We start from the raw sequence: 18,381 nt of genomic DNA on the forward strand, positions 1-18,381 counted from the left end.
ACATGAGTCTGCTGAGGTAAGCTTAAAAATGCAAAAGGTAAGGTATAGGGGAAAAGCTACTATATACATACTTTCATGGGGTGAGGTCCAGATACCATGGCAGGGTCCAGTCCCAATCCAGGGATACATATGGTAGCCAAATAAAAAGGAGGGGGAAAGAAAGAAAGAAAAAGACGGGTAGCGGGGGAACAGAGCACCAACCCACCCAAATGGAGGGTGTTGTTTATATCTCCACAGGAGAGGGAGCGAGGGACCAGACTTCAACCCGGTGCTCCAAGACACAATGCAACATACCGGCATGAAGCAGGGAACTCTAGAGAGGTCTGCGGGGTAAGCCCCCAATCCCAACTACGTGGGCACCGCCCCCCTCCCCTCAGAAGAATGCATTACAGAGGACAGCACTGAAGCTACAGCTCAGGGAGTGGGGTGCATCTGATCAGGGCACACGGGAGCCAATGAAGAGGGAAGGAGAGAGAGTGGAACACATCCTGGCCCACCAAGCCCCAAGGATGATATCCCTGCTCAGAGCAGCCAATGCAGAGAGGACCATGGGGCCAGCCCCACCACGAGACAAGATGTCCTTCACTGACTCATATCGCTAAGAGGGACAACACTGGAGGCACAGTGTGGGGATTGTGCCCGATCTGACCCCAGGGAGAAACACTAAGGGCACGCAACAGAGTAGCAAGGGGAGCAAAGCAATGAAGTCCTTGGGGAATACCAAAAATAGACTTTGGGGCCAAGGTGTGGCACCCCATCAGACTCAACCTGAAAACACTCCTACAGGTCAACAAACAGACCTGGGACTATTTAAAGGCTTTTCTTTTTTGTTGTTGTTAGGCTTTTTGTTGCTGTTGTTTTTTTCTTTTGTTGTCTTGTTTTTATGCTTATTATTTTCTCTGCATGTCTGTCTAGATAAACAATCTGGAGGAGAAAACTGTTCCAGGGGGACATGGGAGAGGGGGGAAAGGAAGTGGTGTTAACAAACCCAGGGACAAGGGAATAACAAGTGATCCAAAATCAATGGTGAGGAGGGCATAGGAGGCCTGGTAGGGCTTGATCAAGACCAATGTAATTGAGAGGAATTACTGAAACCCAAATGAAGGCTGAGCATGATAGTGGGACCAGAGGAAAGTAAAAGGAAACAGAGGAAAGAGCTAGGAGGCAAATGGCATCTATAGAGGTCTAAATACAGGCATGTAGGCATGTAAATATGTTTATAAATAATTATATGGAAATAGATCTATGTATATATATTTATATGTTAAGTATCAAGATAGCAGACTGTCATTGGGCCTCTATTCAAGTACTCCCTCAACACAAGAACACTTTGTTCTAATCACCTGGCATTCCATGATGCTCACCTTCCAGACGCGATCGCTGAAGACAAAATGGGTGCATAGCAAAAGTGGTAAAGAAAGCTGATGGTACTTGGCTATCAAAAGATATAGCATCTGGGGTCTTAAAGGCTTGAAGATAAACCAAGCAGCCATCTAGCTGAGAAGCAACAAAGTCCACATGGAAGAAGCACATCAGCCTGTGTGATCATGAGGTGTCGACAGGATCAGGTATCCGGCATCAAAGACCCAGAACAAAACATCTTGTCACTGTGAATGAGGGGGAGTGGAGCCCCAAAGCCCATCTGTAGGCAATTGGACATCTCCTTACAGAAGGGTCACAAGGAAGAGTTGAGCCAGTCAGGGTGCAGTATAGCACCAATGAAACATACAACTTTCCTCTAGTTATTGAATGCTCCTCCACCCATCCCCATCATGACCCCAATTCTACCTTAGAAATCTGGCTAGACCAGAGAATGTACACAGGTACAGATAAGAGCTGGAAACGCAGGGAATCCAGGACAGATAGACCCCTCAAGACCAATATTGAGAGTAGCCATACGAGGAGGTTGATGTCAATACATCTCATTGAAGGTCTTTCTCTTTTCCCAAGCACGATGTCCTTTTCCAGGGACTGGTCTCTCCTGATAACAGGTTCAAAGTACGCGAGATGAAGGCTTGTTATCCTCACTTTTAAAAAAAGGAGCATTTTGGCCATACTTCTTCCCAGACAGACTTGCTTGTTCTTCGGGCAGTCAATGCTAACCTAACATCATCGGTGCCTCCAAAGTCTGACCCTCTGTAGGGCTCTATTAATTCTGGCACGCTTCTTTGGGATTCTTATTGGATGCCATCAATCAATAGGGGAAGAATGACGGCGAAGGAAGGGATTTGTATAGTGGGTCCAGACAGTGGGATTTAAAATGTGAAAGAAGTGAGGTAACAGACTCTTAGATTTGGGGGGCAGTGAGAAGGAGAACAGGAAAGGGAGGCTCATGTTTTAGGATCCCGATAAAGCGGATTGACCATCTCCCCACTTGCCTTCCTCACCATCCTGTGCGGGCGAGATAAGGTTAGGAATGGACAGGCTTCTGGTAATATGGACGGTAGGGTCAACAGTCGAGCAAAATATTGACCTCTTTGACTCTCACGTCATGTGTCCTCCCCACTGTATTTTTTGTTCTCCAGAGCTCCAAGGACCTCCTAGTTCTCTTCAGTCACTTAGATTGCCAAGTTCCCAAATATATTTTCTTCCTCCCTTATATAAAACTCCCACTCTGTGCAGACACCAATCACTTATAAGGCAAAGTGCTTGTGCTGGATAAAGAAGGAGTCGTTTATAAATCGTGAGCCTCTAGTGCAAACCTGCTGTCATCAAGTTAATTCTGACTCACAGGGACACAGGACAACTGTCCCACAGGGGCTCCACGGTGGGTGCCTAATGGAAGCAGTGTGCCACAGGGCCCCTGGTGGGGTCGAACAACTATTTGATCCACAGCTTAACAACTGGGCAACCAGGGCTCCTTAGTGCACGTGTGGGTGGTGGCCTTTCCACCGGGCAGGTAATCCGCTTGGTGAGGCCTCACAGCCCTTCTTTTGCCCGTTTTGTCACCCAATTCATCAAGGCTGCGGCGTAGGCAAAAAAAGAAAATCTTTGGATGGCTCTCAACGATTTATTCTGCTAGAGGAGAGCGTTACGCTGCAGTTAAGGAGGGGGAAGGGAGGAGGACAGAAGCTAGGACCTAGGCCATCCCTTGTTTGCTATGCTATTCCACCGAAAACCAAACAACCCCTCAGCAGAACGGTCCCAAATTAAGCACATTCCTATCTCTGCTCGAGTCCAAACATAACCAGGCTCAGGAAGATCCAACCGCTCATTTCTCAAGACCAACGGCTTTTTTTAGAAGGCTTTCAAACAGATCTTTGTAACGGAGCCCAGAAAGCTCCTCGCTCCTGGAACTCCCCTGCTCTGGGCACTGAACTGTGACTTACTGGGTCCCTGGCTCAAGAGTTACCTTTTTTTCACTGTCAAGTCCAAACCTAAGGTTGCCACTCTCCCCAGATGACCTTGATGTCCGTCAAGCTGATAATTTGGTAACAACACTGAGAACGAGGGGAGGTGTGTCAGCAGCACCCAGTCTTTATTGCTCATGTCACCCACCCATCATGCAGCACACACATGCTTGTTACTATAATTAAGTGAGTCTGAACATGTTCAAAGATGATCTTCCATAGGTAAGCACCAGGCTGACTTTATCTTTAAAACGTGCTGCTCAAGGACTGACAAAAGCAAGCATATTAAAGGAAGCATTGTTTCCTTGAGAGAGTTCTTTCCAGCTAAGCATATTCACCATCCTGTGGCATTACCCACGTACTCGAATTCGGGTTCTTCACATGCTTTGTAGGTTTCCACAATTCACAAAACAACAGGGAAATGAGATACACAGTTAGGTGTAGTTTAGAAAGTTTGTCAGTCTAACACTTACATGACGAACTAAACTAAATCTAATAGCAAGATCCCTAAGGTAATGCAATAAAAAAGATCAATTCAAACCTCTGAGTGCCTGGGCACTAGATCCAGTACATCTCGTTTGCTCATGGACCAGTGGAACCTGAGCCCAGGCTGGGCGTTGCCAAAGGAGAACGGGGTCTGAGTACTGGTCACTCCCATGACATAAACTGGCATCTAAAAAGAAAAAGAGGAAGCGGCTGCAGACCCCACCCAGCTCGTCCTCACAGAACAATGAGCCCAGAAGACAGCCCACCACACACTGACCGTGGTGGCTGTGATGAGTCGGGTTGCAGCTGCAAGGATCCTGATGGCCCTTAGCTGAACGACTTCAACCTGTACTTCATCCTGTTTACAGGGTGGAGAGCAAGCTGAGCCGAAGAGGGAGTGTCTCTGGGGTGGACAAAGCTGCTTATAATAACCAGTTTGGGGTTGTTTTTGCATTCAACAACAACAACATATGCCTTATACCATACATATGTTGTTCTTGTATGTGCTCTTTACAGACATCCTTAACGACAGGAATTAGGTCCTACAACAAATGCCAAGTACTCTGTGGGTTTTCTACGAAAGGCTGCATCATTTCCAGGCCTGGTTAGAATACTGGAGGAGGGGGACTAGCAGGGTTGTCGTGGGCCGCAAACACACCGTTAATCAACCCCCACCTCCCAAGACGGCTTCCAGAAGGATGAGCAGAAACACAGCAGAGCAAAGAACTCCTACCTGGGAAAACACAATGACTTTGCCGGTGTCTTCATTTACTGTCTGGATGGTGCCACGGACCACGGCTGTGCCAACCACCTTCCCTGTCACTTGTCCTCTCCGGTTAACTACGGCCACGGTCCGATTGCTGATGGAGAAGTGAATGATCGATTGGGGCTGGGGACCCCCTTCAGACATGACCTGAAAGGTGAAGGTCCCGGTGAGTGCACACCTCTTTTCCCCAACGGCTTGCCATCTTCCCCTACTTCCCCTAGCCAATCAAATGCCCAAGAAGGAGGCCACGGGTTTCCAAGACAGACGGGTTACCGTGTACAGAGGAATCACAGAGAAGACGTCCCTCTTGTTTCCCCCCTAAGCAGATGTTGTAGGTGCTGTGAGCGGAGTGGGGGTGGGGGTGGGGGTGGGGGTGGGGGTGTGTGTTCCAAAAGCCAAACTCATGCCATCAAGTTGGTGCCAATCACAGTGACCCCATGGGACAGGGTAGAACTGCTCCCGTGAGAGGTTCTGCGATTGTAACTTTTTATGGGAAGAGAAAACCTCATCTTTCTCCTGTGGAGTGGCTGCTGGTTTCCAACTGCTGACCTCCCGCATCACAGCCAGCACGTAGCCGCGTGCCAGCAGGGCTCCTGGGGCGTGGGTTAGGAAGGAGGACACATGCTCTGCCTTAAGATCACCTGTAGCATGTTCAGTGGGATCAGTGTCATCTTCTCGGGAACAAGTCTGAACGGAGGAAACACCTTGAAGGAGGGACACAAAAGGACAACAGAGACGAACAATTTTATACCCAAACGAGCACTGAGTTTATCCTAAGGGAAAACACTGTGTGTACCCAAAAGTTATACATGAAGATACCTGTTTTATTTGATCTAGAGGTGAGGTTTTTATTGTGAATAGCAAAACATTTACTGTGGCTTATGTGAGACTGCTTAAATAAGTGACTATCTATCCAGTCCCTGGGATAGAAGTGGCCCTTAAAATGAAGTTTCCTTGTTTCGAGCATAAAAAAGTAGATATCTGGTCTCTCAGGTATCTACCTATTCCTCAGTTCAACAGTTACCAACAACACATGGTCAACAGTTCAAAAAAAATTTTTTTTAATTTAAAGATCATTTTATTGGGGGCTTTTACAACTCTTATAACAATCCATATGTCCACTGTATCAAGCATCTTTGTACCTGTGTTGCCATCATTATTTTCTAGACATTTGCTTTCTATTGAGGCTTTGATATCAAGTTAGTTTTTAAAGACTTAAGAAAAGATTTTTGGTAGAAGATTAGGGTGAAAAGAGCAGGACATGTGGATAAAGAGCTAATAAAACTTCTTTTAAAAAGGCAGGATGATTCATCCATAATAAGCTAAGCAGATAAAAAACGTGAAGGCAAGAGCCCTAAAGCTCAACAATAGTTTGTCTCTAGGTCGCGGAGTTACGGGTGATGTCTGTCCTACACCTCATAGCGTTCAAAAATTCCACAAGAAACACGTTTAACTTTTATACAAGCAACAGGCACCAAAAATAGACTACATCTTGTAGTGAGACTTAGACAATCATTTCTTTTCCAGTCAAATGATTTTCAACATGAGCAAAGTAAGCAGAAGAAGACTTTAAGATGCTAATTAAGACAAAGTAAGGCGTTTGGATGAGATCATTTCCTTACTTCAATTTGCCGAGGAGCTGAAGTGAACTTTCTCCCCATCTTGTCCCTGGCAGTGGCCACAAGCGTGGTCTGTCCGATGGTGAGGGCTCGAAGGACGTAATGTTCAGAATACTTGTCCTGCTCCTCCATTAGCCTGCAAAGACCCATTTGTTGACAGGTGAGAACGCTCAGGCTTTGAGAGTGGACGATTCATGCATCGTTCCAGCATGCTTACCATTGCCCGCCCACGTTCACGCTGTCTACAGAGAGCTGCCAGAAACGACATTCCCAGAGTGCAGACAGAGTCCCTGGCAATGGCAGAGAACCCCTGGGAGTCCAGGGTTTCTCCCACGGGCATCTTCCTGAGACCTTTGGGTTGATGCTTCCGACTGTCTGCTCACAAGGAAACGATTCTGCTCTCTTTAAAACGCTCTGTGTTCCATGATTCCAGAGGACAGAGAGCAATGAAAAACAAAGATTGGCAGCGTGACGAATACTAAATCACTGTGGAGTTCCTTCATTTCCCTTTCTTGGCGGCGGGGAATACCAGCACCTCCGCTCATAAACACATTGTGAAGGCCCCCAGCCTCAAAAGGAAATGGAGTTCAATGCGCCGCTGCACTTTCTAGAGAGGACAATGCACTTTCAGTTTTAATAGAAAAAGACTTGGGCTTAACTTTGAGAGAAGACTCGGCTCGCGGAAGAGGGAGTTTTGAAAGGGAAGTCTTCGTGGGCTATATGGTTGCAGTCCTAAAACAAGATGTCTGAAGATCTGGACGGGATATTTTGTCGAGAGCGGGATGTGGGAAAGATGTGTGCGCTGAGAAATACCAGGATCAAAAAGGAGACAAGCTGAAATATCTCTGGAGAGAAGGGTCCGGGCTACTTGGAGGGTGATTCTCGGGCGGTCAGCGCAAGGCGGAAGGATGGAAACGGTACTCACGTCAGGGTGACGATGGCCGAGGCCAACTGCAGCTTGAGCTCCATGTTCCTAAAGTACTTGTTCTGGAACGGGTGTTTGGAAGGGCCTAGAACCCTCACTGTCACTGACACTGTTTTACCTATCTCGACCTAGTAATTAAAAATAAAAGTGGATTTTAGTATGGGTACCTCCTTCCCCAAGGGCAGTCTAACTCTAGGGGGTCGAATGTTATGCTTCCTGCTAGAGGGGTCTGGCCAGCCTTTGCTCAAATAAGCCTCATTAATGTGTACTAATTTAAATTGTTCTTTAAGACTCTGCTTATATGGATTATATTTAATGTTGGAATATTGGTTTCTCAGAGAAGGCATTTTGATTAACACCAAGAAGAGAGTCTTGGTACGTACACACAGTAGCTGAGTGAGGCTATCATACTTTTACACAAATCCCATACATCGTCCGGTTTTTGTTTTTTTTCCTTGAGGTATGATTTATTTCACCCTCTGGTCAGTCATATACCACCTGGAGCCCCTGGGGCATCACCAAGCCCACTAGGCTGTCCAGGTATGGGGGCTCCATTGTCCGGTTTTTAAAACGAGCTGCGCACCTCCCTTGCACCTTTGTTTACTCTGGGTGCTATGCTGTTATATGGGAGAGACATAGTCTGCGGTCAGTGCAGATGGAATCCATGCCAAGGATTCAACAATTCCTGAATCGACTGATGCAAGTGATAACCAGTGAATTCAGACGATGTCGCAATTTTGTGGAGAAATATATATATATTTATGACTTAGACTTACAAGTGAATTTCTGTGGTGGAGTGAAAATCTGACTGTGGCTTTTCTATCCAAGTCTCTGCAGCTTCCATCAAACGACTGCATGGGATTGTGCACATAGGATGTGGGGGAAAGTCAGATCCTTGCTGCCAGACCGCTGTCTCATCCCACCACAGGGGTGGGCCTGCTCCCTGCTGCTGGGGACAATGGACAGGCTCCTGGGGGCGGAGTTTGCATCCTACTGAGAATGGTCTCTATCAGTTGGGCCTGGGCCAGGCCAAACCGGCTGTCCCTCTTCCTATTGCATGTATGCCCCTAGACCAACCTCTCACCACTGTGTAACCTATAGTGCAGCCCCTCCCTGTGACTTATGACTCTACCTGTAATTAGTGGGCTGGTATGCCCCCAAAAGGTATATAGGCGTGAGTCATCAATATAGGGCTCTCGGACTTCTTGGACTCTGACCTCCTTGTTGCTCATTCCCTGGTCACTCCCCTCTCCCTTGTTCCCTTGCCCTCCTTCCCTTCCCCCTCTCTCCACGTGGACCACCAAGCTGGGCTGAGGTGAGCAATGCTACCATGTAATATGTCTGACTGCATTATTGTAATATCTCTCAGGCTCTTGATGACTCTAATATAATACTTATATATCTCAACCGTACAATTGTGCATTACTGAACCCAGAAATAGCATTACTGAACCAGTGAGTTCTAGTAGTGGGTGGGGCTGGCACCCCACCCCGTGCCAATATTTTTATTTAATACTACAATAGGATGTGTGTAACTCTATGGAGGCGGTTGGCCAGATTTCATCACTGTCACCACCCCTGGCTATAAGGACAGGACGAGCCATCTTTGAAGCAGCAGAAGAGAGAACACCAAGGGTCACTGGGCGAGCACACTCCAGATCCCGGCTGAAGTGGGGAGGCTCAGGCTGTGGCAAGGAGCCGGGCTGAGCAGGCAGAGCCTCTCAGAGACTAGGGGCTGTGAGGCAGACGCCAAAGGACCCAGGTAGCTGAGGGAGACTTGGCTGCTGACTGAGAAGATGTGTCACTGTGGACCAATGACTTCATTCTTACTGTTTCTTGATTCTGACTTGATTAGTCACTCTAATAACCGCCCCAGCCCGTAATTATGAGTGAGAAGACAACAACAACATAGTATAATAAATGATACTAGGGATGTGAGCAGTAAGCCTGCTTCATTAAAAAGCAAAACAACTCTCACCTTATCGATCAGATCAAGCTCCAGCTCTTGTATGTCCGACACCCTGAGGTGGGCCACTGCTGGACCCAAGAAAGCCAAGCACAGGTCATAGACTTCCAAGGTGAGGAATCCAGGGTGTGTTGGAACCACCTGGAAGGAAGATGATCGCTGGGTTCAGAAGCAAATATGCTCAAGCACAATCATCGCAACCGTTTCCACGCAAAGAGGAAAGTGCACCGTCTGCCTTCCTTTGTCGCGGGAACATATTGCAGGCACAGCACAGGATGCACCCTTAATACGGGGTGTTTCCGTTCAGGGCAAACTAGGTAACTAACAAATATTAACTGACAAAGAACAGTATTCAAGTTGGTTGAATTCAAGTACAATTCAACATATATGCTGGCTTTCAATGAGGAGCGGGAAGTGGATTTCATGAAGAAAATCAAGTCTGTTTATGTAGTCATCACCAGTGGGGCATGAGAAGGATTGAGTGTTGAGATAGTTTAATTTGACTTCTTGTGCACAGGCTCACTATGAGTTGGAACCAATTCGATAGCACCTAGCAACAACAACAACAACAACAACTCTAGGTCCCATACAACAGCATGTGTTTCTACATCCTTCATCTGCACATGGGCCTCCGTTTCCGCTATGAACTAATTATCCAATATACTCATGTATACGCCAAGTTTTTCAGTACATTTTTAATGCAGCTTTTGTGGTAAAATTAGGTGCCTTGGCTGATATTCGGGTCAGCTTATACTCAAGTATATACGGTAACTAATTAATTTTTTTAGCTTCCGCTTAATTTTTTTTAATTGAAATCATTTTATTGGGGGCTCGTACAGCTCTTAACACAATCCATACATACATCCATGTGTCAAGCACATTTGTATATATGTTGCCATCCACGTTCTTAAAACATTTGCTTTTTCTTTTTAAAATCATTTTATTGGAGGCTCGTACAGCTCTTAACACAATCTATCCATCCATCCATCCATCCATCCATCCATCCATCCATCCATCCATCCATCCATTGTGTCAAACACATTTGTACATTTGTTGCCATCATCATTCTCAAAACATTTGCTTTCTACTTGTGGCCTTGGTATCAGCTCCTCATTTTTTCCCTCCTCCCCCAGTCTCCCTCCCTCACGAACCCTTGATAATTTAGAAAATTTTTTTTCCATGTCTTACACTGACCGCTGTCTCCCTTCACCCACATTTCTGTTGTCTGTTCCCCTGGGAGGGGGTTATATGTCAATCCTTGTGATCGGTTTAGTTTCTTCTTTTAAAAGGAAACATTCTGACAGCAATTAGTTAATGCCTTTAAGCTGTTAGAAGAGAAGGGAAGACACAAGAAGGGGCCAAGAAGTTCATGGAAAAAAATAGAATTAAGAGATAATAAAACATTTCCAAGTACTTTTGGTGATGTGTTGGGTTGTGATCTAAATGGTCAGCAGTTTGAAACCACCAGCAGATCCAAGGGAGAAAGACTGGGCTTTCTACTCCTGCAAAATTACAGTCCCAGAATCCTACAAGGGGTCGCTATGAGGCAGCATTGACTTGACGGCAGTATCATTATCAGTAGTTTATTACTACAAGTCAATTAAAAGCAAATATTTTGGCTTATCACCTCTAGAGTCAGCTTGATATACTGAGTTGTCACATCATGGCTGAAAACACCCAATACTCAAGTTGTAATGTCAATAGCACATTTAAATGTCTACAGAGTTATGCATCGGGGCATTTCTGGAAATGAGCTTCCAATAAAATGTCTCTTATACAGTCTCTTTGTGCCCCTCCCCAGACCATTTTATTAGGAGCTAATCCAGACATCATACCATTTCATGGTTCAACCACATCAAGCAGTATTGTACAATTGCTACCAAAATCAGTTTCATACATAGTCTCTTTTTAACCAGAAACAAGTACTGATCAAAACAAAAACAATACATCTCACTTTTGGATGAAGCAATTATATAAGTTAAAAATAAAATGCTGGGAGAAGAGAGGTTACTGTTGTAATAAGTCTCTGACCCTCGATGGGATTTTCCAGTCATTCCTCTAAGAATGAATTTTGGCTTAAAATCATCTATCAGGAAACTCACTTGGACAAAACTTTCTGATTCCAGGTAAGTGACAGTGGCAATGTGCTGTTCACTGCTGTTGACTAAAAAATAGCCAGATCCCTCCACAAGGCTAAATATTTCCTATGGAAAAAGAAAAGAGACAAATAATATTCAACCCCCTTTGTCCTATGAACAATTCCGAGGAAGTATTTCCCAGCTCCTTAAGAAGGAGGAGGAGCCCCGGGGTGCCGTGGATCCCTGTTGGGGGTGTGGTTGTACCCTTCAGCCGCTCTTCCGCAGAAAGACCTGGCTCTCTCGGGAACTCAGGGTGTTTCTGCCTGTCCTAGAGGGTCGCTCAGAGCAGACATCAATGGCAGGAAGTTTGGTGTTTGGTTAAGAAAGAAGAATTAGATCAGGATTTCAACCCAATTCGGTCTGGTTCAGCATGTTGTGGCTGAGGAAGCAGCGTTCGAATGGTCGGTCCCCAGCTTTAAAATGTGAGTGAACTGGAATGCTAAGCCCTCTGCAAAAGGGAGGGCACAGGGTGAGTTACATAGCAACCAAATCTTTTGACTGATGACAAATAAAGGCTCTTGGCTAAAAGACATAGGCAGACCATGCTGCTTTGAATGCCACCGTCCTGGCAATAATCCAACCCCTCACACTAGACTTTTCAGAAGGCTCACTACCTTGTTCCTGAGTCTTTGACCTGTAATTTTTCCTGTTTTAGAGTTCTAGATCACCCAAATTAAAAATAATTAAATAAAATTAACATTTATATTTAAATCTGTTCTAATTTTGCTTAATCGGCTATGACTGAGCCCAATTCAAACAGGTTCAAAGATCTGGATTAAAGTCAGTGGAAGAAAGACAAAACATGACTTCTGAAGTATTAGAACTTCTGAGATTATTACATCTGAATATTATATATGCATCCCTTTTGGGATTTTTTTTTCAGTCCATATGTAAGCATTTCAAAATGATCCTGTGAAGGTTAATAGTCCAGTACTCTCTCCTTCATATGATTACAGTTAACCAGAACACGCGCCGCTTCTACCTTGACATCGGGGTGGTCGTAGATGGTGGCATTCTCGGGCAGGACAGTTACATCATCCACCAGGAGCAGCTCCACAGCTGCCGAGGGGGGCAAGTTCAAAAGCTCCTAGGAATGGAATAAGAACCCAGGGGTGAGTATCCATTTGTCATTCCGTGCAGCCCAGTGAGGGAACAGTCCCATGTTCTCTCCAGTGCCAAAGATCACAGACCCACCGAGGTGATTGTTTTCACACCGCCACTGGTTGTGAGCCAACTCTACAAGAATGATCCTAATTTTTAGTCATTGAATTTATACTTTTAATCCTGATTAAATGGTAGTCATCACTCACCTTCGGACTGTTCTTCTCAGAATAGCCCACAAAACTGACCGTAACGAGGACAGTCCCTTGTAGTTGATGCACTTTCAGGATCTGATGGCCTGGAAGCACAGACGAATAACAGCCCGTGAGAAAGGTGACAAGAGTATCTCCAGAAAACCAAATTCCGCCCTAAAATTTCCCAGAATGGTATTGTATTACAAGGCTGGGGGTGATCCTGGATAACCAACCTCGCCTCTCCGTTTCTTTATCAAGGGGGTGCCGGACAAAATCTAAAACTCTTTACAGATCTGATGGGTTGTGAGTCCAAAAATAGATAGGCCATTAGTGCCCGAGGAGATTTTTGTTTGGATTCTCGCAGGAGAGAGAAATGAAAGGACAGGCCTCTGTGACCTTTCATGTTTCTCCTCTGATCTTTGTATGCACATGTCCTGTTGCTCCCTTACTCAGTAATTTTAAGGGGCTGTCAGGGAGTCCTGGAGGTGCAGGAGGGTCATTTAAAATGGCTAATTATTCCTTCAGGAGACCTGGGCGTGCAGGGGTGCGGGACTTGGTGCTAATGGAAAAGAGGGTTTGAACCCCACAGCCACCCCACTGGGGACAGATGCGGCAGTCTGCTTCTGTAAAGATTTACAGCCTTGAAAGCCTGAAGGGGTGGTTCTCTCTGCTCTGTAGGCTCATCACGAGCCAGGATCCACTCCATGGTTCTGGATTTGTTGTTGTTTAACTATTTCTTATTGGAGCAAGTCCACACTCCTTAAAGTTGTAGAGAAAGTATACCTTAATCTGATCTGCTTTTCTCATTTGTTTGCTTTTCTTCTTAGATTTAATCAACAAGAAAATGCTGCTTTACAAAGGTCAATTCTTATTTTATCCTTAACACATGATGATCATGTCTGAATTTGTGATGCATTTTCTTATGCTGCTACATCTACTCCTTCAGCAGCTACTTATTAGGGTTTGCGATATGTTAGGCACTATGTCATGTGAAGAAAACACAACCCTTGCCTTCAAAGAAACACAGAGTTGAGTGAGGGGTGGCTAAGCAACCATGCAGTCTACTAGAGGTAAGTCTATTACAGAGGTGTGTAAGGAGTACTATGAAAGCACAAGAACGAATAAAGAAAGAAAAAATGCACAAAACTGGAAGTGTAAACCCAAAAGTCAGACCTGACTTACAGCGACCCCATAGGACAGAGTAGAACTGTCCCTGTGGGTTCTGGAGATGTAACTCTTTCTGGAGCAGAAAGCCTCCTCTTTCTCCCTTGGAGCCAGGAACAACTGCTCTTGTGGCTAGTGGCCCAGTGCATAACCCACCGGCCACCAGCACCTGCTGACTGTGGGCCCCGGACACCCAGTGCATAACCCACCGGCCACCAGCACCTGCTGACTGTGGGCCCCGGAACAGACAACTGGGCTCCCAGAGGAAGACGCCAGCCCGACGAAGACGCGGAAGATGGTGTTTTCAGGCTAGAGAACACACGGAGTCTGCAAAAGGAGATAGGCTGTGCCAGTAGCACCATTTAAAGAAAAATAATAAAGGAGACACGCTAAGGTGCGGGTGAAGATCTAAAGTTACTGAGTGTGGGCAGAAGTAGGGTGTGTGTGGAGAAGAACAAGTGAAGCCCAAGAATTAGGCAGGGACTGGCCTGCTGAATTCCGCCGTATAAGCTTTATCCTGAAGACAACAGAGCGATTGTGGAGTCAGGAGGCTTTGCAGCAGAAGGCTTGCTGCTTTATCTATGTATACTTTTCATCTCAAAGCCAACCACTGCACTTTGAACACAGTATGGGCACCACACATGTTTGGGTAAATTTACAATATGGGGATGATAGTGAGACAAAGCTTTAAAAAGGGCATGGGAAGGCAAAGGCAAACAGGACAGAGAGAACAAGCCAGCAATTCACAGCGGTGAGACCTACGGAGACTTTATAAAGTTCCCAGGAGCCCCCAAACATGAGCTTGTAATTCCAACTCCCTGTGGAGTCTCTGAGGGTCCATGGAAATGCGAAGGAAAGTACTATTTTTTTAAGCGCCAAGTTTCCTAGACCTTCCAGAGATACCACCAGGAAAGACGACTTTGGGTCCCACTTGTTTTAGGGTTCAAAAGAGACCCCATCTCAAGTATAATTTAAAGAACATTCACCAAATCTTAAAAGGGGCAAAGACAACACAAAGACACAGACCCATCATCCGGATGAGGAAGGTCATTAGCAGGAGGTCAACATGACGTCTCAACAAAAGGGTTTTAAGAGAAAGATGGAGATTTGTATTTTTGAAAGGTCCCTCTGGACAAAGGAGATTAGCTAGACGGCTACTGTGGTAATCCAGGCAGAGGGAAGGCGGGCAATAGTGATTCAAAAAGAAAGAAGAACACTAAGAAGATGACAACGATGCAGTTGGTGACAACCGGTAGACGTCTTAAGGACTATTTCTTTCTTCTTTACTATTTTTCACACCGACAAACAATTGGTCTTTGCACTAGATTGTCTTCTTGTTTGAGTTAAGCATTTAAACGTGCTCTTTGGTTCTAAATTCCGTGTGGGAACTTGTGGTTGTAATCTCTTCAATTTCTCCTTCTCTAGTGTCCCTGGTCGAATGGATCCACCACCCAGACCTGACCGTGATCCTTGGTACGACTTTCTTTCACACCTCCCTCAACCCGCCGGTGGGAGGTACATGGCCTGCTGTATCCATGCCCTTGGCATAGCCCCCGCCCACCTGGACTCTGGGTCTGGCCCGGGAACTGGCTTTGTAACTGAGATATCAGCAAACGAGATACAAGCAGCTTGAGAAACGCTTGCTCACGAGGGCTCGTCACCCTCTTGTCACCTCACCGGACACCGTGTGTCCCTCTGTAAGCCACGCTCACGCATGCTGGGTATTTTCTTCTTCTACCCTCCTCGGCAGGTCACAATGTAAAGGTTACTGTCTCAGGACCAGCAAGGTCTGTCCCTCTGTCCTCAAAGCACCTCGTATTTCCCATTCAGAGCGTCTAACACGACTATAATGCTTAAAAGTCTGGCTTCTCTAAAAACAAGACAAAACACAAAACAACAAAAAGCCCCCCCAAAAAACAACACAAAAAGTCTGGCTTCTCTGACTAGGTTGTAAATCTATAAGGACAGAGGGCTTGTCTGTGCCATTTAACCGGACATCTCCAGTGCCGAGCAGAGGATCTCACATGTAGTAGCCACTCAGTAAATATTTTCTAATGAATCAACGGCTCTGCCACAATATTAGGCAGATAAGAGGCAATCAATCCATATTCTGAGATGAATTTAATTTTACGTTCTGGTGAGAAATGTTGGATCCTAGACCTTAGGTTTGTGAACAGGGCTTATTCCACCATATCTTTTCTGAAAAATACAAAGATCAAAGGCGGTACGTAATAAAATAAAATTAAAATACTTGGTACAAAGGAGATTTCACAAGCAAGGGAAAGGACCTGTAACATGTCACAGTACCGTGTAGCCGGGTCTGCCCACTGCCGTCATCCTTTGCCACCATGTCCATTGACGTGTGATCTTGGAAACGGGCTAATGTTTCGTTGGAAGATCTCCATTCGAGCATTAGTGAACTGAAGTTATCAAACTGTCTCCTGTGTTGGTCAAACACGGCCAGTTCCAGGACAGTGTCCCTGAGGCTCGATACAGGAATCTGCGACACAAGAAAAGTTGAAAATAGGTCATGGTTCGACAGCATGATAACATGGATACTAATGTGGATCACTGAGCAGTACTTGTACAGAATGGCAAATGTTTTGTTACATACATATTTGTCACCATTAAATAGAACGACCGACCCAGAAAAAGGGGTCATCAAGCAAAGAACTGAAGAAAACATTTTTGAAAAAGAACAAAACGCCCAACGGCTTTTGGAGTAGTGACTGGCGCTAGATCTGGGATGGAAAACGTGCCGTCTCTGCCCAGCCTCGGAGGGCCGTGCCAAGAGGACTAGGGAGCCTTCTCGCAAGGGCTCCCGGGAGCCAAGAAGGGCTCATTGGAGCACGGAGAGGAATGATGGGCGTAGTGGATTGCAGTGCGCTGAGTACAGTGACCCCCAAACAGCCACGAGGGGCCCTCCCCGCCCCCACAGGATGAGAAAGGAAGGAATAAAGTAGGGGAAGTTCACACTAGAACAAACGCCTGGAAGTGGATCCAAGTCCCTCCTTCCGGTTCTTCACCAGCCGGCAGAGTGGAGTCTGGTACCCAAGCCTCACAGCCTTCGTGGTGTCCGTGCAAGGGGCTTTCCCTCCTCTTCCATCCCTTCCCCTTTCCCTCCTGTGTCAGTCTGGGTACTTTAGAGAAAAATCCACAGAAACTCACGCATAAGAGAGTTTTATATAAAGGTTAAGTGCACATCAAGAAAACATCCCAACCCAGTGCTGCCCAAGCCCACAAGACCAACATTAACACATTATCCCATATGTCCAACACCAGTCCACAAAGTCCTCCTCCAGCTCACAAAACAGACGCAATGATGCCGACGGTAGGAGGAAAGCTGAGTCAGTGAATGTGTAAGCATCTCAGCACTGGCAGGGGTCTCCACGTGGCTGCTCCAGCACCCAAGGCTGCATCGGGGTAGGTCCATGTGGCTTCTCAGGGATGTCTTGCAGGAAGTGAGCCTTGCCAGCTGAAGCAGGGAACTGACTAAGGCAGCTGCACCCTGGTCCGACCATCAGAAAGCAAGAGACCTAAGAACTAGAAAGGCGAGGCTCACCGAGCCATTTATCCCCAAATTAACCCCACATGTGCTTATAGGCCGGGTTGGCACAATTAACTAACTCACCTCCCAACTCTGGTCAACCATCATTAGCTTTTTGTTTCTGTGCGTCTGCTTACTTCATGTAAGTGAGACCATAGGGGTGGGGGGGGGGCTTCAAAGATTCATGGAGAAATTCCATTTTCTCACAAACGTTTGCAGCCACATTCATATGTGACTCTGTGGCTGACATTTCACTCAGTGCAATGTTCGCAGGTGCACCCATGCCGTGGCATGCGTGACGTACATCTGCTGCATGAGAGCTCTTTAAAGAGCTGAAAAGCAGGGAGGTTACTTTAAGGATTAAGGTGCACCTGAGCCAAGCACTGGTATTTTCTGTGGCTCATATGCATGTGAAAGTTGGACACTGAATAAGGACAACCACAGAAGGATCCATGAGTTTGATTTATGGTGCTGGTGCAGAACACGGAAAGTCCCACGGACTGCCAAAATAACGATCAGATCTGTCTGGGGAGAAATACAGCTAGAATGCTCCTGAGAGGCAAAAAGGGTAAGACTTTATCTTATGTGCTTTGGACATGTCAGGAGAGACCATCTGGAGAATGTTTCCTGGAGAAGGACATCGGATTTGGTAAAGTGGAGGGCATCCAAAAAGAGGAAGTGAAACCCAAACCAAGAACGCGCACTCCGGACAAGATGGATGGACGCAGTGGCAGCAACAGTGAGCGCCAACCCAAAGCCGACCGAGGACGGCCCTGCACCAGGGAGTGTGGTGGTCTGGTTGCTGTGAGTACGAACCGACTCGATGGCACCGAACCACGACGCAGATAGGAACCCTGGTGGTGGCGTGGTTACATCTGGGGCTGCCGACCACAAGGTCAGCAGTTCAAAGTGAACAGCTGCTCCACAGGCGAAAAGGAAGCTTTCTACTCTGGCAAAGAACTGCCCTGGGGGCAGTCCCACGCTGTCCTCCAGCATCGCTGTGCTGCAGAATCTGCTCGGTGGCAGCGAGATTGCTTGTGAGAGGCTGGGCACAGCAAAGGTTGGCACAGGGCTGCTAATCCAAAGGTCGCCGGTCCAACCCAGCTGTGCCACGGGAGAGAGCCGT

At 46.4% G+C, this 18,381-nt stretch overlaps 1 protein-coding gene across 1 annotated transcript in view; it reads right to left on the minus strand.

Moving 5' to 3' along the window:
* Positions 1-18,381, minus strand: part of NUP210L (nucleoporin 210 like) — a 114,236-nt gene that overhangs the window by 37,191 nt on the left and 58,664 nt on the right. Inside the window, exons 16-26 of the mRNA XM_045298346.1 lie at positions 16,016-16,208; positions 12,560-12,648; positions 12,232-12,336; positions 11,214-11,315; positions 9,124-9,252; positions 7,147-7,274; positions 6,225-6,357; positions 5,244-5,306; positions 4,570-4,749; positions 4,114-4,194; positions 3,892-4,023 (exon numbers count right to left, since the gene is read on the minus strand). Of these exons, the coding sequence (XP_045154281.1) occupies positions 3,892-4,023; positions 4,114-4,194; positions 4,570-4,749; positions 5,244-5,306; positions 6,225-6,357; positions 7,147-7,274; positions 9,124-9,252; positions 11,214-11,315; positions 12,232-12,336; positions 12,560-12,648; positions 16,016-16,208 (1,335 nt within the window). The remainder of the gene's footprint in view (positions 1-3,891; positions 4,024-4,113; positions 4,195-4,569; positions 4,750-5,243; positions 5,307-6,224; positions 6,358-7,146; positions 7,275-9,123; positions 9,253-11,213; positions 11,316-12,231; positions 12,337-12,559; positions 12,649-16,015; positions 16,209-18,381) is intronic.

This window comes from Echinops telfairi, unplaced genomic scaffold (assembly GCF_000313985.2).
Source record: "Echinops telfairi isolate 266 unplaced genomic scaffold, ASM31398v2 ScPeMD7_7425;HRSCAF=8463, whole genome shotgun sequence".
Taxonomy (NCBI): Eukaryota; Metazoa; Chordata; class Mammalia; order Afrosoricida; family Tenrecidae; genus Echinops; species Echinops telfairi.